The sequence below is a fragment of the Malaclemys terrapin genome, chromosome 7 (assembly GCF_027887155.1).
Source record: "Malaclemys terrapin pileata isolate rMalTer1 chromosome 7, rMalTer1.hap1, whole genome shotgun sequence".
In the NCBI taxonomy this organism is placed as follows: domain Eukaryota; kingdom Metazoa; phylum Chordata; order Testudines; family Emydidae; genus Malaclemys; species Malaclemys terrapin.
The window spans coordinates 127202446-127222784 of NC_071511.1; the positions used below are offsets into that span (position 1 = coordinate 127202446).

The 20339-nt window shown below is 63.5% G+C and overlaps 1 protein-coding gene across 2 annotated transcripts; it reads left to right on the forward strand.

Annotated features, from left to right (window-relative positions):
* The first annotated feature begins 3874 nt into the window (after positions 1-3874).
* ZFYVE27 (zinc finger FYVE-type containing 27) lies at positions 3875-14459 on the forward strand. Of its 2 annotated transcripts, none has more exons than XM_054034588.1 (12): positions 3875-3964; positions 4796-5054; positions 5158-5228; positions 5775-5961; positions 6488-6583; positions 6974-7086; positions 8266-8408; positions 8722-8793; positions 9335-9479; positions 10646-10692; positions 11762-11843; positions 12525-14459. In XM_054034588.1, exons 2-12 carry the CDS (start codon positions 5002-5004, stop codon positions 12587-12589), a joined length of 1074 nt encoding a protein of 357 aa, XP_053890563.1. In that variant the 5' UTR covers positions 3875-3964; positions 4796-5001; the 3' UTR covers positions 12590-14459. The 2 variants fall into 2 exon arrangements, with proteins under 2 accessions (XP_053890563.1, XP_053890564.1); XM_054034589.1 differs by having other exon boundaries at positions 3885-3964; positions 4799-5054.
* The last annotated feature ends 5880 nt before the right edge of the window (positions 14460-20339 follow it).

Below are 20339 nucleotides of genomic sequence, written 5' to 3' on the forward strand. Positions count from 1 at the left end.
ATCACCTCTGGAGCCTTTTTGAAAAATTGGCGTCACATTAGCTATCTGTCAGTCATCTGGTACAGAGGCTGATTTAAGCAATAGGTTACAAACCACAGTTAGTAGTTCTGCAATTTCACATCCGAGTTGCTTCATGTGACGAAGTGGAGGGGTTTCTTGTTTTCTGTGGAGTTTCAATGGTTTGCATGCAGAGGGGATGGGACTCAGTTTCCCTGGGTGTTACTGGTTTAACGAGGTGAGGGGAGAGGGAGTTTGTTTTGCAGAGGACCAGAGAGAGGACGTGGGGACCCAGTTGATGGCTGGGAGGATGGATACCCCAGCAACCGGTGACCTGGCGACCTGGTGACCCGGAGGCCCAGCTGAGGAGACACAGCCGGTTCTGGCCAGTGGGAGGACAATGGGCTGCAGAGTGAGGACCCAGTGACCGAAACAGACGGTTCTGGCCAGAGGACAGAAGCGAGGAGAGGAGGCCCCAGTTTACAACTCTGTTTATCTGGAGAGAAGACAATGGACAGAGGCAGGGCCTGGGGTCGGTGATCTCAGATGCCCAGCTGGGAGCAGGGGGGCTCTGGACTGGAGAGGGGGAGCACGCAGAGCCCACCTGGATGCAGGGAGACTGGGATGTGCTGGGCTGAGGGAGGCCAGACCTGAGGGTCAGAGAGTTTCCTGTGCTGTGTTCAACTCTCAATAAACCCTTCTGTTTCATGCTGGCTGAGAGTCACTCCGGTCTAGAGAACAGGGTTGCATCAACCCCTTCGGGGGTGGAGGCCCCAGGGGCCCAGAGCGAGGGGACTCCCTGAGGGGGCCCACGGCAGAGACAGATGTGCTAAGGCTCAGAGAGGTGCGGCTCCAGGAGGTGGAGGAGCCTGACCCCGAGAGAGAGTGGACCCCCAAGAACGGCTGTCTCACTAAAAGGGGTACCCCCCACGGACCGCACGGAGCCAAGAGTGGGCACGATCTGTGAGTCCGTGACACTTCAGAACTCTTGGGTGAATCCCATCCGGTCCTGGTGGCTTATTACTGTTTAATTTATCAATTTGTTCCAAAACCTCCTCTAATGACACCTCAGTCTGGGACAGTTCCTCAGATTTGTCACCTAAACAGAATGGCTCAGGTTTGGGAATCTCCCTCACATTCTCAGCCGTGAAGACCGATGCAAAGAATTCATTTAGTTTCTCCACAATGGCCTTGTCTTCCTAGAGTGCTCCTTTAGCATCTCAATCGTCCAGTGGTTCTTTGTCAGGCTTCCGGCTTCTGAAGTACTTAACATTTTGTTGAGTCTTTTGCTAGTTGCTCTTCAAACTCTTTGTACTTTTAAAACTATTATTAGATGTCTGGAACACAGCTAGAAAGTCCTTGCTTAGCACAGAACCCAGAAAGTTACAGCGTGGCCATTCTGGTTACCCAGAGCCTCAGCCAAGCGGTGTCTACCCTGGGCTCCTGCTCTGTCCCTCTATGTTCAAATTCCCCAGCCTGTCCCAGCTGGCCCCTCCACATCCCTTTGTCCAGCTGGTCACACCCCGGCCGGCTTCCTGCAAAGGGGGATGGGGGGGCTCCATGGTCCATAGCTGCTAGGTACCAAATGTGTCCCAGTGATTGGATTTGCCATTGTCTTCATGGATCCTCCATTGTCCTGGGCCCCCAAACCAGAGACAGCCAGACAGCATTCCCACCTCTGTTGTCGCCTGCCCGGCAGCCCGAGACTAAACTGCCTTTTCCCACCACCTAGTCATCCATGCAGAAACTAGGGGAAACTGAGGCACGCCCAGTTTTCATACAAAATAATCCATCACAACAAGCACTTACATAATTTGTCACCACTTAGTGTCAGCCTGCATGTGAGGTAATTGAATAGGACTCTTTCTACCTTGACCTGCGGGTGGCTGTTTTGCAACAGAAAAGCTTCACAAACAGACTCCAACGAGAGACTGCTGAGCTAGAATTGATATGCAAACTAGATACAATCACCTCAGGATTGAATAAGGACTGGAATGGCTGAGCCATTACAAACATTGAATCTATCTCCCCTTGTAAGTATTCTCACACTTCTTATCAAACTGTCTGTACTGGGCTAGCTTGATTATCACTTCAAAAGTTTTTTTTCTCTAAGGTGCCACAAGTACTCCTGTTCTTTTTGCGGATACAGACTAACACGACTGCTACTCTGAAACCTTTCTACCTTGACTTTATCAACTTATATCCTCTCCTCTTCACTGGGATATAGTATGACCTTTTTATTTTTACATGCCAGTGATCTGATTCTGTTTTGGTTTTGGTGGAGCCCGTCCTTCCAGCATAGGGTCCTCCTTTCCCAAAAGGTTTCCCTATTCCTAATAAACCTAAATCTCTCCTCCCCAAACCATCATCTGATCCCCGCACTGAGACCCTGCAGCTCTGCCTGGCTGGCTCGCCCTACACGTGGAACTGGACAAAGGGAAAATGGGATCATAGACTCAAGAATCATAGAATCATAGACTGTAAGGTCAGAAGGGACCATTATGATCATCTAGTCTGACCTCCTGCACAAAGCAGGCCACAGAATCTCACCCACCCACTCCTGTAACAAACCCCTGACCTATGTCTGAGTTACTGAAGTCCTCAAATCATGCTTTAAAGCAGGGATCAGCAACCTTTCAGAAGTGCTGTGCCGAGTCTTCATTTATTCACTCTGATTTAAGGTTTCACATGCCAGTCATACATTTTAATGTTTTTAGAAGGTCTCTTTCTAGAAGTCTATAATATATAACTAAACTATCGTTGTATGTAAAGTAAATAAGGTTTTTAAAATGTTTAAGAAGCTTCATTTAAGCCCCCTGGACTGGTGGCCAGGTCCTGGGCAGTGTGAGTGCCACTGAAAATCAGCTCGTGTGCCGCCTTCGGCACACGTGCCATAGGTTGCCTACCCCTGGTTTAAAGACTCGAGGCCTCTCCCTGCATGGGGCCAGCCCTGGCCCCTCTCCCCACAGGCACCTGGGGCCGGCCTGAGGACCCCCTGTCGCTCAGGGCTGGGTTGAGCCCCCTGCCGACTGCTCACAATCCCTCTCCCCACTGTGGCCTCCTTCTCCCCCGCCTGGTGGTTCGAGCCCCCACTCTGCCTGCCCACACATGCAGCTGCCTGAGACTGCCCTCTCCCCCCCCCCGCCCCGCAACACCGGGCTGCCATTGCCACTCGCTTCCCCTGCATGTTCCTCCACGCCCCGCTCGGGGTCCCACCCCACATTTTGGAGAAAACTGGGCATTTGTCCCGTTTGTTCTTGCCAACCGATCATCAGTAGGCAAGAGCAAACCGGACAAATGCCCAGTTTGTTAACAAAGTCGGGACGGCCGGGACAGGGCCTAAAAAAGGGGATTGTCCCGGCCAAACCAGGACGTATGGTCACCCTAAGCATTCAGAGACTGGTGCCATGGGCATCTGGCCTTTCGCCTCTCTCCAAAGGCTCCAGAATCCAGGGGTGTAGCAGCCCGCACTGCCCCCGAGGTGGGGAGCTGCAGCGGTGCCAGTCGCTGGCCAGTAACCGGAGCCAGTCAGGGGATGGTGCTTTGCCACGGGGGCTCCCAGCGATGACCCCACACGTCTGCAGAGCTGCCCCACGGCCTGGGCATCCCGCCGGACCCTGCTTGGGCCCGGGAGCCAGGCCCGTCTGCCAACCCGCCAGGGCCTCGGCGCCCCCAGCATCCCGGTCCAGCTGGGCATGGGGGGGCGAGGGGCGGGGCCTGGCCGGGCTGGGGGCGGAGTCGGGCTGGGGCCTGGGGGCGGGGCCGGAGAGGGGCGGGGCCTCCTGCGGCCGCAGTCATGGGCGGGGCCTCCCGGCAAGACCCGCCCCCGCGCTCCCGATTGGCTGTCGCGGGAAATGGGCGTGTCCTGGGGTCACGTGCTGAGGAAGCGGCGCTCCCAGGGCCGGCCCCGGCCCCAGCAGCGGAGTGTGCGGTCCCGGCGCGGGCCCGGCCCGGGGGCTGCGGGCAGGTGAGAGACCCGCGTGCGGGAGTGAGGGGCACCGGCCGGGGGGACGCGATGGGGGACCCCGGGCCCCTCTGCCCCACAGCCCGCTGGGGCGAGCGGGCTGCCCCGGCCACGGCCTCCTCCGGAGGGGGCTCCCCCGTGGGGGCCGGCGGGGGCCCCGGCCTGCCCCTGAGCGCCCCGTCCCCCCGCAGGCCCCCCCCGGCCCCTGAGCGCTCCCCCCCCCCGCAGGGCAGCGGCTCCCCCCCCCCCGCAGGGCAGCGGCCCCCCCCCGGCCCCTGAGCGCCCCCCTCCCCCCCGCAGGGCAGCGGCCCCCCCCCCCGGCCCCTGAGCGCCCCGTCCCCCCGCAGGCCCCCCCCGGCCCCTGAGCGCTCCCCCCCCCCGCAGGGCAGCGGCCCCCCCCCCCCGCAGGGCAGCGCTCCCCCCCCCGCAGGGCAGCGGCCCCCCCCGGCCCCTGAGCGCCCCTCCCCCCCGCAGGGCAGCGGCCCCCCCCCCGGCCCCTGAGCGCCCCGTCCCCCCGCAGGCCCCCCCCGGCCCCTGAGCGCCCCTCCCCCCCGCAGGGCAGCGGCCCCCCCCCGGCCCCTGAGCGCCCCGTCCCCCCGCAGGCCCCCCCCCGGCCCCTGAGCGCCCCTCCCCCCCGCAGGGCAGCGGCCCCCCCCCGGCCCCTGAGCGCTCCCCCCCCCCCGCAGGGCAGCGGCCCCCCCCCCCCCCGCAGGGCAGCGCTCCCCCCCCGCAGGGCAGCGGCCCCCCCCCGGCCCCTGAGCGCTCCCCCACCCCCCGCAGGGCAGCGGCGCCCCCCCCCGGCCCCTGAGTGCTCTGTTTCCCCCACCCCTCCAGCAGGGCAGCGTGTCCCCTCGGCCGTGGGGCCGGCAGGGAGGGTCTGACCCCTGTGTGCAGCATGCAGGAGACGGAGCGCGAGGCTGTGGGGCAGGCACTGGAGGGGGGCCCGGCCCTGCCCGACGCCCAGATGGAGTCGCTCGCCCCCCCCCAAGTCCCCGGCCTTCGACCTCTTCAGCCTGGTCCTGTCCTCCAAGCGGCTGGAGATGTACCTGGAGCCCCTGCAGGACGCCTGGGAGGGGGTCCGCTTCCTGCTAAGGTAGGTGCGGGCCCGGGCTGTTGGTGTTGCCTGGGGGGGTGGGGGGAACCTCCCTCTGGCTCCAGCATGGTTGACAGCCACTAACCTGGGCTCTGCCCCGCAGGTGGCAGATGCCCCTGTGCTCGCTGCTCACCTGCCTGGGCCTCAACTTCCTGCTGCTCACCCTGACTGAAGGTGAGGGGCTGCCGGGGCATGGGGGGAGCAGGCGGGGCGGAGGACATGGTGGCAAGCGGGGGATGGGGAACAGGCTGGTAGGAGATGGGAAGCAGGCAGGTGGGGCGGGGGATGTGGAGCGGACGTGGGATGGGGAGGAGGCAGGCAGGTGAAGGACGGTGGCAGGCAGGTGGTAGACGTGGGGGGCAGGTGGGGCGGAGGACATGGTGGCAGGTGGGGGATGGGGAACAGGGACGTGGTGGCAAGCAGGAGATGGGGAACAGGTGGGTAGGCGATGGGGAGCAGGCAGGTGGGGCAGGGGACGTGGTGGCAAGCGGGAGATGGGGAGCAGGCTAGTGAGGTAGGGGCCGTGGTGGTAGGCAGGTGGGGGATGGGGAGCAGGCAGGTGGGGATCATGGGGGTCAGGGTGGGTGGGTAGCTGGGGAAGATGGGCGTGGCTGAGGTGAGGGGCCGCGGGCCAGAACTGACTCATGCCCCTGGGCACGGCCAGGGGTGTCGCTGGTTCTGCTCCGGGCCGGGTGGCCTGACGCGGCCTGGCTCTTCCAGCTGCCTGGTTCTCGCTGTGCGCCCTACTGGTCCTGCTACCCGCCCTGCTGGGCTACCTGCGGGAGACATGCCGGGTCCGCCGGCCGGAGTCGGAGCTGGTGCGCCAGAGGTACCACAGCGTGCGGCGTGAGGACGTGCAGCAGGTGCGGCTGGCGCGGCACGAAGCCGTCGCTGAGGTGAAGAGATTGTAAGTGCTGGGATCTGTCCAGCCGCCAGGGCCCTATGGGATGGGGCGCGGCCGGTCCGGGCTCTCGGGGGCTCCCTCCCCAACACGGGGACTCCAACTTGGGGGTGAGACCCCTGCTCCCTGCCAGGGCTCAGGCCTGTGGAGCTGGGACAGGGAACTGCCCCATGGACGGGCTATTCCATAACTGCCCACTAGGGGCGGGGTCCCCGGCAGGCAGGCCGGCCCTGGGGCGGCTGGGCCCTGCTCGGCAGCCCCTGGCTATGAGCAGTGGGGTCGCCCCAGGGCTGCCTCTATTGTCCCGGTGGTGCCCCGGCCTGGGCCTTCCTGGCTGTGTCGGGCTGAGACAGTCCCCAGGAGCCCTGCAAAGTGCCCCACGCAGGCGAGGGGCAGGGCCTGGTTCAGTTCCTGGCTGTGATCCCCGCTGGGGAGGGTGGCACGCGTGTCCTGTGTGGGGTAGATCTGTGGCCTGGGGTGCTGGGTACATGCCCTGGGTGGGCACCCCCTGACGGTCCCATTTCTTCCCCAGCCTGATCCACCTGGAGGGCTTCCTGAGTTGGCTGTGCTGTGCCTGCGAGGGGGCGTACCGCGTGCTGCATTGGGAGACCCCCGCCTTGTCGTCCCAGTGAGTCTGCGCGCCCCCCCCCCCCGCCCGTGGGCCCAGGGGCTATCTCCTCTGGTCCCCTCTGCTGCAGGGGCTGGCTGGGGACCCCCTGGAGAGGTTGCAAACCCAGCCAGTGAGCCAGGCACGAAGGGAGGTGTCCAGCTTGGCTCACCTGTGTTTCAGGGGAGGGGGGGCAGGACTCTGGGTGTGACAGCCCGTATGGGGAGGGGTACGTGGCCTGGGGACACTGGGGGGGAGGCATGGCATGGGGGAGGCACATACACTGGGCGCGTGGCACGGTGGGGGAGGTGCTGGGGGGCTGTGTACGTGTGGCAGGGGGATGCAGGATGGGGGCTGGGCGTGTGGCCGAGGCGCTCCTGCTATTCTGAGCCCTGCCCCCTCCTTGCCCAGGTTCTATGGGGCGCTGCTGGGCTCCCTCTGTGTCCTGTACCTGCTGCCCCTCTGCTGGGTCCTCGCTCTGCTCAACAGCACCCTCTTCCTGGGGAACGCCGAGTTCTACCGAGGTGAGCCCCCCTGCAGGCACCCACGGGTTCTGGGGGCAGCAGTGGGTCTGACTGGCTGGCAGATGGAGCCCCCCCAGTGCCCTCCTCCCGGCTGGGCCCATGCAGGTTTCCCCCCGGGTCTGCCTCTCCCCATAGCTAGAGCTGCCAGCCCCTCCCCGCTGCCCCTTTGATCTGGGGTCCCCATCCCCTCTGCTGGGCCAGGCTCCCCCTGGTCCAAGGATCCTGGCTGTGGCAGTAGCCGCTGCTTGCTCTTTCAGGGGGTGATGCCGCAGCCTGGCACCCAACGAGGCCGATGTGAGGGCAGTGGCTGGCCCTGGGCTCAGACCGCCAGGGCTCAGACCGCCAGCGCTCCAGTCGCCATCCTGTCCCCTCTGCCGAGCTATGGACTCGCTTGGCCCCTCACCGCAGAATCAGCCCCGGTACCGGCTGGATCCGTGGCCCAGAGAGACCAAGCGTCTCCCCGGGTCCCCTCCCCTGAGTCGGGGAGCTGGCAGCGGGAGTGAGCGCTAGCCATGCAGGGGGAGGGCTGGGACGGGGGGCTCTGCTGCCCCAGCCAGCTGCTGTGCGGTGGGAGGGTGTCAGTGTGGGGGAGTCAGGGCCCTGCACCCCCACTTTCTGCGATTCACCGGGACTCTCAGCCAGCCAGTAACACAGAAGGTTTATTAGATGACAGGGAGACAGTCTCAGCAGAGCGTGTAGGTACAACCAGGACCCCTCAGCCAGATCCCTCTGGGGGGCAGGGAGATTAAACCCCAAACTTGGTGACTCCCTCCTCTTCCCTAGCCAGCCCAAAACTGAAACCCCCTCCAGCCGTCTCACCCAGCCTCCCCCCCCTGCTCCTCCCCCAGCCTTTGTCCAGTTTCGTGGCCCCACCCCCCTCCCAGCTCAGGTTACAGGCTCAGGTATCCTCCCTCAAATAAAGTCATCCCCTGCTCTCCCTTCCCCCCTGCAGACAGTCCCAGGTCAATCCGCCCCACTCCCTACTGTGTGATAAAGAGGCAGTGGCCCCAGCCCCATGCGCGGCTGCCCCATGGCACTATGGGAACTGTTGCTAGGGCCTGGGCCATGGCTGGGGGGTAGTGATGGGGGCTGCCCCTGGGGTGGGAGCTCTGGGCCCCGCCCTGGGGGAGGCTGCCATGCTCCAGGCGTGTCCCGCCCCAACACCCCCTCTCTCCCCAGTGCTGCTGGAGCTCAAGGCTACGGTGGAGCAGCGCCTTGGCCCCAAGCCCGTCGCCAGTGCCCCGGAGCCGGCGGAGCCTGATGTGGGAGGAGAGGGGGGTGGCACCCTGGTGGATCGGACTCCCACGCCCACCAGCACTGAGGTGAGCCGGCTGGGCTGGGGGCTGTCGGCTCGTGTGGCGGCTCGTGCTTCCCGGCCCCCAACCGGAGCCTGATCCCTGCGCTGCCCTGTGCCACTCCCTGCCCACGGCCTTGGCTTCTCTGCGCTGCCCATACCACCTGCTCCCCTGTGCCACTCCCTGCCCACGGCCTTGGCTTCTCTGCACTGCCCATGCCACCTGCTCCCCTGTGCCACTCCCTGCCCACGGCCTTGGCTTCCCTGCGCTGCCCGCAGCCCTGTGCCATTCCCTGCCCGGGTGGGCGGGGCCATAGTGACCTGGGCCTGTATCCTGGCAGGACCTCACACCCGGCAGCGTGGAGGAGGCGGAGGAGGCGGAGCCCGATGAGGAGTTTAAAGACGCTATCGAGGTGCGTACCCAGTGGGGCGGGTGGGGGGCTCCCCACACACCTGGCTAGAGGTGGGTATCGCGTCGAGCTGTGTACTCCCTCGGCGGCCACTGGAGGGCACTGGTGAGCGAGAGCTGGACAGGAAATCCCACTTCCCCCTTCGAATGAGAGGGGCTGTGCGGGAGGGGGAGGGGGGTGTTCCTGCCCCCAGCCCTTCCCCATGCCCTGGCGTGTGCTGCCCGTGTGCCAGGCAGGTAGAGCCAAGTGCTGCTGTCTCTGCCTCGGGGAGAAGCTGGGGCTCTGGGGGGGACACGGGGGGGGGCCTGCTGCTGTCTGTTCCATCGCTACTGCCCTCTCTTCTCTCCTCGCTGCGGGAGAAGGAGACCCAGGCGCTCGGCTGAGTGCCAGGGCTGGGGGAGGCAGGTGCCCTGGGCAGAGCTGGGTCCTTGTCCCCTGAGCGGCACCAGGCCGAGCACCTCCACCAGCTCCTGCCCCGTGGCCCCCGGGTGGCTTGGCCGGGTCCCCAGGGAGCAGCCCCTGGCTGAGCTGGGCTCTCCGGCAGGAGGACGATGACGTCTCCCAGTGCTCCGCCGAGTTCGACATCGGCCTCCCGGACAGCAGCGTCATGAGCAAGAACGAGGTGATCCGCAGCAAGGTGTCACGGCTGACCGAGCGTCTGCGCAAGCGCTACCCCAGCAACAACTTCGGTAGGGGGGTTGGGGGGGGCTGGGCTGCTGAACGCCCGTGGGGGGGGGCATTGGGGGGGCTGGGCTGCTGAATGCCCGTGGGGGGGCCATTAGGGGGCTGGGCTGCTGAACGTGGGGGGGGGGGAGGGTGTGTGTGTGGGGGGGGGCTGGGCTGCTGAACGTGGGGGGGGGAGGGTGTGTGTGTGTGGGGGGGCTGGGCTGCTGAACGTGGGGGGGGGAGGGTGTGTGTGTGGGGGGGGCTGGGCTGCTGAACGTGGGGGGGGGAGGGTGTGTGTGTGTGGGGGGGCTGGGCTGCTGAACGTGGGGGGGGGAGGGTGTGTGTGTGTGGGGGGGCTGGGCTGCTGAACGTGGGGGGGGGAGGGTGTGTGTGTGTGGGGGGGCTGGGCTGCTGAACGTGGGGGGGGGAGGGTGTGTGTGTGTGGGGGGGCTGGGCTGCTGAACGTGGGGGGGGGGAGGGTGTGTGTGTGTGGGGGGGCTGGGCTGCTGAACGTGGGGGGGGGAGGGTGTGTGTGTGGGGGGGGGGGGGGGGCTGGGCTGCTGAACGTTGGTGCGGGGCGGCACCCCCTCCCCTGCCTGTGTCTGTCAGGTGCCGGGCTGGGGGTGGCTGGGCTGTCGCTGCCCGGGGGAGCTGGGGATGGGCACCGGCTGGGTTGTGCTGTCTGGGTGCCGGGCTGGTCCAGCCCTGAGCCATGCTGTGGGGGGCTCCCCATGGGTAACGGGAGCTCCCAGCCCGGGCTGCCAGGGCGATGCTTGGTACCCGCTGCACGGCCCTGCTGGCTGGAGCTCTGGCCTCCGCAGCCAGGCTGGAGCCCCCGGGAGATCCCCCTGAGCCAGGGCTCCCGCTGGGCTGGACCTGGGCTCCGAGCTGGGTCCCTGCTCTCCTGGGCGGCAGCGCCGGGCACGTGGCCGTGGGAGCTCAGGGCGCGAGCGGCTGCCACTCACAGAGCCGGGGCCATCCCAGGAGCGCCAGGCAGCCCCCAGGGCAGCTGTGCAGGCAGCAGAGAAGCTGGTCTCTGTGCTGAGGCTGCCTGGCAGGGGCGCCTTGGGTGGGGGCATCGCCGCGGTCCCTGGGGCGCAAGGACTGGAGCCAGGCTGAGCTCCCACGTCCCCGTCTGCCGCCTCCTGCAGGCAGTGCCCAGCCTGACCCCTCGCTCTGTCTCCTCTAGGGAGCTGCACCGGCTGTGCAGCCACCTTCTCCGTGCTCAAGAAGAGGGTGAGTCCTGCCTGCTTCCACCCGCTCCCGTCTTGCCGGCTCTGCTGTGGGCCGGTAGTAGCGGGGTTTTGAGCCCTGGCCTGGCTGCTCAGCTGGGGGTAGTGGGGCTGGCTGGGGCCCTACATTTCCCTGTGCCAGGTCCATGTCCCCTGGCTGCTGCGTGGTGCCTCCTGGCCACCCTGGGCTGTTCCTGCCTGGGTCGGCTCCCTGATCCTGCCAGCACCAGCGCTGCTCTCTGGGCAGTCAGCGCCAGGCCCCCGCCACGCCCCGAGTGACCGGCTGCAGCGCCCAGCCGCCGTTCCCCGCCTGCCTGCCCCTTGCCTGACCCCGCATGGTCTGGGCTGAGGCAGCGTGAGAACAAGCCACGTTTCATGTCAGAGGGGAGATCCCAGCCAGACCCTGGCACCGAAATCATCCCAGGCGCTCCAGAGCCCGCACTTGGCTAGCGAGCCGTTCCCCTCGGCCGCCTGGCTGAGAGCCCCTCTCCGGCTGCTTGTCCCCACATACCCGGGGTTCAGCTGCACCCCAGACAGTGAGAAGGGACTGGTCTTGGGGCAGGTCTCCGCTGGCGAATTCGACGGCCCCAGCTGCATGGCCCGGGCTGTGAAATTCACCTCCCTGCTGACCTAGGCCCTGGTGTAGACAGCGTCTGGCTGCTGCTTGGGGCGGTGGGTTAACCTCCATGCTGGACTGCGTGTCATCGCCTCAGTCCTCGCTGGGATCCCCCCCCCCCCCCCCCCCCCCGGGTCTCCCCTGCAGCCTGACCCGCACTGCGCCCGCTGGGCCAGACCATAGTGCGCTTGCCGAGGGGAGCGTCGCTCCGCCTGCTGCGTGTCTGCCCTAGAGCCAGCGGTTAGCGTGCCGGCAGCTCGGCCCTGTGGGACCTTCGTTGGCACTCGAGGTGGGTGCCAGAGCCAGGCGATCTCCGTAGCCCTTGTGCCCTCTGCCGGGTGCCATCAGCAGGTCCTTGGGGCACAGCCCCCCCAGCGGACAATCTCCAGCAAGCCCTGCCCTGCCCCTGGGGCCGGGCCCTGCTGCCGCACACTCTGACCTGCGCGTCTCTCCCCAGCGGAGCTGCAGTAACTGCGGAAACAGCTTCTGCTCCCGCTGCTGCTCCTACAAAGTCCCCAAGTCCTCCATGGGAGCCACAGGTGAGTGGGTGCAGGTGGGGTGGCCTCTCTCGCTCCTGGCTATGCCAGCCCTGGCCTCGCCCAGCAGGGGGCACTGTGGGGGGCGGGGGACTGGCTGTGGGGGGAGCTCACGGCTACTCCAGCCTGGCCTGTCCCAGGAGGGGGTGCTGTGGGGGGCTCCCGGCTATGCCAGCCACAGTGGGGTGGCAGCAGGGTTACCAACTTCCTAACTGCACAAAGCCAAGCACTCTGGCACGGCCCCTGCCCTGCCCCTTCCATGTGGCCCCACCTCACTCATTCCAGGCCCCCACCCTCACTCACTTTCACCGGGCTGGCTCGGGGTTGGGGTGCAGGAGGGGGTGAGGGCTCCGGCTGGGGCTTCAGGCTCTGGGGTGGGGCCGGGGATGAGAGGTTTGGGCTGCAGGGGGCAGCTCCAGGCTGGGGCGGGGGGTTGAGGTGCAGCAAGGGCTGCCCCCGTGCCTAGGGGTCGGACATGCCGGCTGCTTCCGGGAGCTGTGCAGAGCCGGGGCCGGCAGGGAGCCTGCCTTAGCCCTGCTGCGCCACTGACCAGATGTTTAGCGGTGGTGGTGATGGGGTGGGTCTCTGGGGGGGGGGGTGTCATTGAGGGGCACAGATGTGGGGGATGGTGGTTGGGGGGAGGGGGGCAATGGGGTGGATCTCTGACAGCTCCTTTCCTTCCAGCCCCAGATGCCCAGAGGGAGACGGTGTTCGTCTGCGCGTCGTGTAACCAGGCTCTTGTGAAGTGAGCGGAGACCCCGCTGGGGGCGTCTCTGGCTGCCCGGCCCGGCCGCTGGGGGCAGGAGAGTGTTGGGATCCTGCGTCGCTGAGCCCCCCGCCTGCCCTGGCGCTGCCCGGCCCATGGCACTGGGTGGCTGTGGGGGCCCCACTGCTCTGTTCCCCGGAGCTTTGCTGCGGGGTCCTGGTTGGCAGGGGGCTGGCGGGGAGTTGTTAACCCCTTGCTGCCTGGAGCGGGGCTGCAGGGGCCTGAGGCCGGCCACCCCTCCTCTCCGCTCTGGGGCTGGGAGGTGTGGCCATGCCCCAGGAACCTCGGCAGGTCTGTCACTGGTTTGCAAAGCCACATGGGTAACCATATGCACATTGCCCTGTGCTAGCTAAGTGCCCCCCAGCCTGCCCCTGGGCTCTGAGCAGACCCCTCCTCGACCCCCAGCGCTGGGTCTCCTCCCCGCCTGCAGGCAGATGGGAGCAGGCAGGGGCCCCGCAGCCAGGCTGGTTTCAGCTGGACATGGCAGAGTGCAGTGGGGGGCCTGGCGTGGGGCAGCTCTCAGCTCAGACGCTGGGCTGCTGGCTCTGCCCCTAGTAGTGGGTGCTGGTTCTACTCCCCTGACCTGGGGCTACAGTCCCCCCTCTGCCCTGCCCCACAGAATCCGGCCAAAGGATTCACCCCCACGGCCCTGGGGGTCTCCTCTCTCAGCAAGGGGGGTTGGGCGCCTCTGCTGTCCTGGTTGGGGTCTGGAAGCACTGCAGGGGCAGGGCCGGGCTCCGCACCCCGCATTCTGCGCTAACCCGTGTACACGGGAGTTACTGGGGGTGTAGTGTCGCTGGAGCAGACTCCTGTGTCCCCCTGGCAGGGATCTCGGGGGCCTGCAGTCCCCCTGGGGAGAGCTGGGGCCTGCTCTTCTGCGCGGTGTGGTCCTGGAGCCCGTGGGGTGCTGGCAGCAGGCAACAGCCTGGCCTCAGGGCCTTGGGCGTGGGATGGGCCTGGCTCTAACCATCAGCCCCTTGCAGTCTCACCTTAACCAGGGTTAAAGCAGCTGTGGGAGCTGCTCCATGGCCCCTTTGCGCCCAACTCCCGTGTGCCAGGCACAGCTGGAGCAAGATGAGAACTGTCGGGGGGGGGGGGGTCTAGGCTGGGGTGGTTGCTGGTGCTGCTCTGGTCCCAGCTCAAGGGGGGGGGCATGCCTGCAGGGGTCCCCCTCTCTGCCCTGAGCTGCACAGGAAGGCTCTCAGGGGCAGGGGGGCAGGGTAACCATGCCTGGGTCCCAGGAGACCGGGGGGGGGGGGAGCTGTCAGTGTCAAGCTCCCTATAAAAACAACAAAGAGTCTGGTGGCACCTTAAAGACTAACAGATTTATTTGGGCATAAGCTTTCGTGAGTATAAACCTCACTTCTTCGGATGCTCCCTATAGCTTCTGTTCTGCCTATTCTCTCCTCACATCCCCCCCCCCCCGTCCTTAAGGATAGTTGGCCCTTCTCCTCCTCCCCCCCCTTCCCCCCCCCCCCCCGCTTTGTCCACCACTTAGGTCCAGGCTCTGACTCTCCAGTGGGGGTTTATTAAGGGCTGGCCCCACGTCTGGTTTTAGCCGGTACCAGGCCGAGTCCTGGGGGGGTGAACGTGACTCCTCTGCTTCGCGTGCGCGGGCTGGTAAAGGACGTGCTCCCCTTGCCCTGGCTGAGCCGGCACCACTAAGAACCCCCCCGGCCCCCTGGGCACGTCCCTGCTCTGTGCCACCGGCCCCCCCTGTCCAGCGGGGCTGATGCTGCTGCCCCGGGTGGAGTGGGGGGCGCTGCTGAGGACTGTGCTGGTAGAACCGGGGAGCCTAGTTTTCTGTGATAAACTCCCCCCAATAAACATGATTCCGCATTTCTCTGCTGTTACAGTGACCCGCTGCGTGTATCCCTGTGGGCACCGTGCCCCGCGTGCGGCAGAGCCGGGGCCGGCTGGCTCGCATACGGGGGGTGCTGCGGTGTGTGGTTCTCACAAAGGGTGAAAACTCCGCATTCTCTGTACCCCCGTCTGTGTTTTCTGCACCCCGGGGATTGCTCCGACCCCTGGTTCCTCGTCGAGGGAAGCTGGGGGGCTGGGCCGGTGTCTCCTCGAGTGGCGCTTGTGCCACGGCCTAGAAGCGACCAGCCCCGGGCGCCAGCTAGGCGGCTCTTCCCCTAGCACCCAGGGCGAGGGCAGCTCCCGGGGTTCTGTGATGGGGAGGGGGCTTTGCAAGCTCTGCAGGAGAGGAGCCCCCTCCCCCCCCGGCCAGCCTGAATCCTGTGGTCTCTGCCCTGCGGCCCCCCCCAGCAGCACCAGGCCTCCCCCCAAATTATTCTGGCTCCACCCCACTGCTCCCTTGCAGCCCTGGCTCCACACACGAGCCCCACCCTGAGCCGGGTGCCCGGGGGGGGGGGGGAAGGGCAGCGCTCAGTGCTGGAGGGACCCCAGACGGCAGGAGCTGGGTTTGAATGTGTCGTCCCGGATCCCAGGCTCAAGGCAGGGCAGCTCCTTGGGGCACCAGGTCCCTGCTCCAGGCTGATAGCCCCAGTCACCAGCTCAAGGCACAGCGGCACTCCCCACCCCCCCATACGGGCAGCAGGTGCCCCCGTCATGGCTCCCTGGCCCTACTGCTCATCAGCTTGGCGTGGCCCCTGGGAGCCCCCTTCACTGCATCAGCCCCCCCCCCCCCCCCCCGGTCACACACTGGGGTACGGCCCTGGGCTTCCCCACCTCCTGGGACCGACCTTCTGTGCCTGCAGCCCCCCTGGGTCACAGCGTGACCCCCCTCAGCGGGTCCAACAGGGAAACGCCCCAAGGGGAGCCAGGCACCCCCGGGTTCCTTGCCCTGCAGGGACACAGCCAGTGGGTGTAGCGGAGTGTGGGAGAGTCAGGGCCCTGTACCCCTCTTCCTGAGATTCACTGCGACTCTCAACCAGCCAGTAAAGCAGAAGGTTTATTTAAGGACAGGAACACAGTCTCAAGCAGAGCGTGTAGGTCCGACCAGACCCCCCTCAATTAGGTCCTTCTGGGAGGTTCAGGGAGCTTAGACCCCAGCTTGGGGTTCCCTGCGTTGCACCACCCAGCCCAAACTGAAACCAAACCAAACCAAACCTTCTCCTGCAGCTCCTCTCTTCCCCCTCCCCCCAGCTCCTCCTCTCCTTTGTTCAGTCTCCCGGGCAGAAGGTGTTAATTCTCCCCACCCCCTCCTGGCTCAGGTTACAGCTCAGGTAGCTTCCTTCAAGGGAAGTCCCCCATCCCCACTGCAACCCCCCTGCAACATTCCCAGGTCAAATCTGCCCTGCTCTATCACAGCGGCTGTCTGCAGGGGGTTAGGAGGGTCTGGCACACGTGGAGCCAGGCCTTGGGTAGCACCCAAAGCAGGAAGTTACGGCCTGGCCCAGCCGGGTCAGGCCCAGAGCTCTCGGCCCCGCTGCAGTCCCAGCCCCGAAGAGCTTCTCCCTCTGCCGCCAGCAGCCCCCACTTAACCCCACCTGCTCCCCTCCCCCAGCCCCGACTCTCCAGCTGGTCCTTCCCAGTGGCTGCCTGAGGAGGGGGGCCTGGCATGGCTGTTTGTTAGTAGGTGCCAAATGTCCAGGCAGGTGGACTCTGCAAAGAGCAAACCACCTTCTCCCCCCACACCTAGTTACCCATGCAGCATGTAGGGGAAACTGAGGAACACACTATTCCTACAAAATATAACAAAAATCCCACCCTGTCACCCTCCCAAACTGGTGCATTAATTAGCCTTGTTCTGTGCCCTGCTGCCCCCCAGCCTGGCCTGCCCTGGGCCCTGGTTCGCGTGCTTGGCTCTAGCCCCAGCACAGGCCAATCTCCGGCCCAGCCAACGTCCCTCCCACCTCGCCAGCCCCTGCCTTGCTGCTTCCCGTGACCTGCCCGAGCCGCGCTCCCTCCCCAGGGCGGCTGGCGAACAGCAAAGCGCCCAGCGCTGCACAGAACGTAACCCCTGGAGCTGGGGGTGGGGGAGGCTGCTCCCGCGGGGCGCCCGGAGAACGTGCTGCTGGAGTCCTGCCCGGACCGGCCGATGCTGTGGGGCCTTGGCCTGGTCCCTAGTAGGGTGTCTGTGCCTCCTGCCGCTGCTGTACCTGTGCCACGGGGACCTGCGCAGGTCCTGGCATGGGCTAGTGGGTGCCGATGGCGCCAGCGTCTCTGGGGGCAGGTGGCCCCAGCGCCAACCGGTAGCAGAGTTCTAGGCTGGGCCTGTGACCCTCACCTGCCTTGTTCCTTAGAGCCAACGTGTGACAGAGCTGGGGCTCGGCTGGGTGGGTCAGCTCCCAGCTCCTGCCACAGCCGCCCTGAGCCTGGGGGCTGGGGCCTTGTCCGGCAGCACCTCCTCCAGGCGGTGGCATCCTTGGACTCAGCCGGTGTTTCCTGGCCTGGCGTGAGGCATCTGCCCCTTCCCCCCGCAGTGCCCACCCGGGATGCCAGGCCTGGCTGCGTGCTGAGTGGGCAGCTTTGGCACCGCGTGCTGGGGCAGCCGGGCTGTGCTACGGCCAGGCTACAGTTGCTGTGTGATGCTGGGTGTTGGCAGGATCCTTGGGTGTGGAGCACCGAGATATGCCCCCACCCTGCTAGCAGCCAGGTCCCCAGCGGGGGAGCCGCCGTGGTTGCACCCTCTGCCCATGTCCCCGGTGCCCTGGCCTGTGGCGTCTCTCCGCTGGAGGGGGGCAGGACCATTGGCCGGCAGGGGGCGCTGTGGTGCCTGCAGGGCAGATGGTTGCACAGCAGGGAGCCGAGCCGGGGGCCCAGGGGTGAGGATGCCCTGTGCTTGGAGCGGCTCGCTGCAGCGCTGGCTGGCCAGGCCTTACATAAGAACATAAGAACAGCCGTACTGGGTCAGACCAAAGGTCCATCCAGCCCAGTATCCTGTCTTCTGACAGTGGCCAGTGCCAGGTGCCCCAGAGGGAGTGAACCTAACAGGTAATGATCAAGTGATCTCTCTCCTGCCATCCATCTCCACCCTCTGACAAACAGAGGCTAGGGACACCATTCCTTACCCATCCTGGCTAATAGCCATTAATGGACTTAACCTCCACGAATTTATCCAGTTCTCTTTTAAACGCTGTTATAGTCCTAGCCTTCACAACCTCCTCAGGCAAGGAGTTCCACAGGTTGACTGTGCGCTGTGTGAAGAAGAACTTCCTTTTATTTGTTTTAAACCTGGTGGCCCCTAGTTCTTATATTATGGGAACAAGTAAACTTTTCCTTATTCCCTTTCTCCCCATCACTCATGATTTTATACACTTCTATCATATCCCCCCTTAGGGCACGTCTTCACTACCCGCCCGGATCGGCGGGTAGAAATCGATCTCTCGGGGACTGATTTATCGTGTCTCATCTAGACAGATAAATTGATCCCCGAATCGACGCGCGTACTCCACCTCGTCAGGAGGATGGGGGAGCCGTGGCGGTCGATTTGCCGCCATCCTCACAGCGGGGCAAGTCGAATAGGATACGTCGAATTCAGCTATGCTATTCCCGTAGCTGAAGTTTGTGTATCTTACATTGACCCCCCCTCAGTGTAGACCAGCTCTTCGTCTCCTCTTTGCCAAGCTGAAAAGTCCTAGCCTCTTTAATCTCTCCTCCTAGGGGACCCGTTCCAAACCCCAATCATTTTAGTTGCCCTTTTCTGAACCGTTTCTAATGCCAGTATATCTTTTTTGAGATGAGGAGACCACATCCGTACGCAGTATTCAAGATGTGGCCTTGTGTCCTTCCGTAGCCATGGGGTCCCGCACTGGGGCCTTGCTGGGGATCGGCCCAACTCCGTGGGTGCTCCGGGCTCAAGCACACATGGGGCTGGCTGCTGAGCGGGAGGGGGCAGACAGGAGCGGGTGGTGGGGGTGTGTGCAATATAATAGCTCATTGAAAGGTGACAGGGCCAGAAAGAGTTAATGAACTCCCAGATCGACCTGACCCATGGCCGAACCAGAGCCTGGATGGGAAGATCTGTAAATGAATGGATGGGTCACTACAAAAACTAACTACTGATTTCCCCTCCTGTTCCTCACACCTTCTTGTCAACTGCCCGAAATGAGCCACCCTCATTACCACACAAAAGTGATTTTTCCTCCTGCTGAGAACAGCCCCCGTTCATTGAATTGTCTTGTTAGCACTGACCCCCGACTGGGGAAGGCAACTCCCAGCTTTTCATGTGCTGTCATACGTCTCTTCCTACTGTATGTTCCACTCCATGCATCTGATGAAGTGGGTTCTAGCCCACGAAAGCTTATGCCCAAATAAATGTGTTAGTCTCTGAGGTGCCACAAGGACTAACACGGCTACCGCTCTGAAACCTGTAAATGAACAGAGCTTTGAAATGCAGCCGGCATTGTTAGAGAGAGAAGGGGAGCTGTGTGCTCAGGGCTTGGGATGTCAGCAAACAAGTCTGGTCTATTGCTATAGCTTTGATTCAAAGATCAAAAAAGGAATATTAACATTTCTGATGATACTTGAGGAAAATAGTATTATTGTCTCTATGTCTCTTTGAAGGTTGTGGTAACCTGTATCTGAACTGTGTAATGGATAAATGACCCTGTGCTAATTGCCAGGATGTTTGGGAGACAGAAGATTAAGAACAGGAGTACTTGTGAAGTTTAAGCTGATTCTCTCAGGCCAAGAGGCTGCTGGAAAATGTTTAAGAACCCTGGGACACCAGCCTGTTTTATCTCAGATCTGCTTTGGGTTTCAAGAGGGGGAAACCTTAAGCCACAAGGATTGAGATCTCCGGTCATTGACTGGAGACACCCTGAATATGAACATTGGACTATAACCTATGGACTATTTCTAAAAGGACTTTTGGCAATGACAAGCTCACCTCTGCTATGTATCTGAACCTCAAGAATTGAATTCAAGTCTGTCTGTATATTGATCTTTTAACCAACACTCTCTCTCTTTTCTTTTTTAATACATTTTAGTTTAGTTAACAAGAATTGACTATAATGTGTATTCTGGGTAAGATCTATGTTAAATAAATAAAGATATCCCATCTCCTAGAACTGAAAGGGACCTTGAAAGGTCATTGAGTCCAGCCCCCTGCCTTCACTAGCAGGACCAAGTACTGATTTTGCCCCAGATCCCTAAGTGGCCCCCTCAAGGATTGAACTCACAACCCTGGGTTTAGCAGGCCAATGCTCAAACCACTGAGCTATCCCTCCCCCCAAAATGTTATAATTGGACCTGGGTGTGTGGTTGACCCTTTGGGGTTGGAAGACCCTTTTCTTTTATATGATAAGATTTTCAGTAACCATCATCGTATCTGACAGGTGTGTCTGGATGGAGGCCTGAGAACTGCGTTGTTTGGACTCTGAGTAACCAGTGAGGTAACACAGAGACTGTTTTGGGCTGGTTGGTAAATCTAAGGCTTTGGCTACACTGGCGCTGCACAGCGCTGCAACTTCCTGCACTCAGGTGTGTGAAAACGCCCCCCCCCCGAGCGCAGCGAGTGCAGCGCTGTAACACGCCAGTGTAATCAGAGCCTGCAGCGCTGCACGCTCGCTCGCAGCGCTGCCAGCTACTCCCCTCGGAGAGGTGGAGCACATACAGCCCTGCAAGAGCCCTCTCAGCACTGGTGGTGCGTCTACACTCGCGGCAGCGCTGGGAAGTCCCGAGTGTAGCCAAGGCCAGAGTATTGGAAGATCCACCAGCTTCTGGGTTTGTCTGTCCCGTTTTGTTTGCAGTTCACTCTGATTGAGTGACCTCATCTGGCTCCCATGGGCACCATCATTACAGGGGGGAAGCCTGGATTCCCC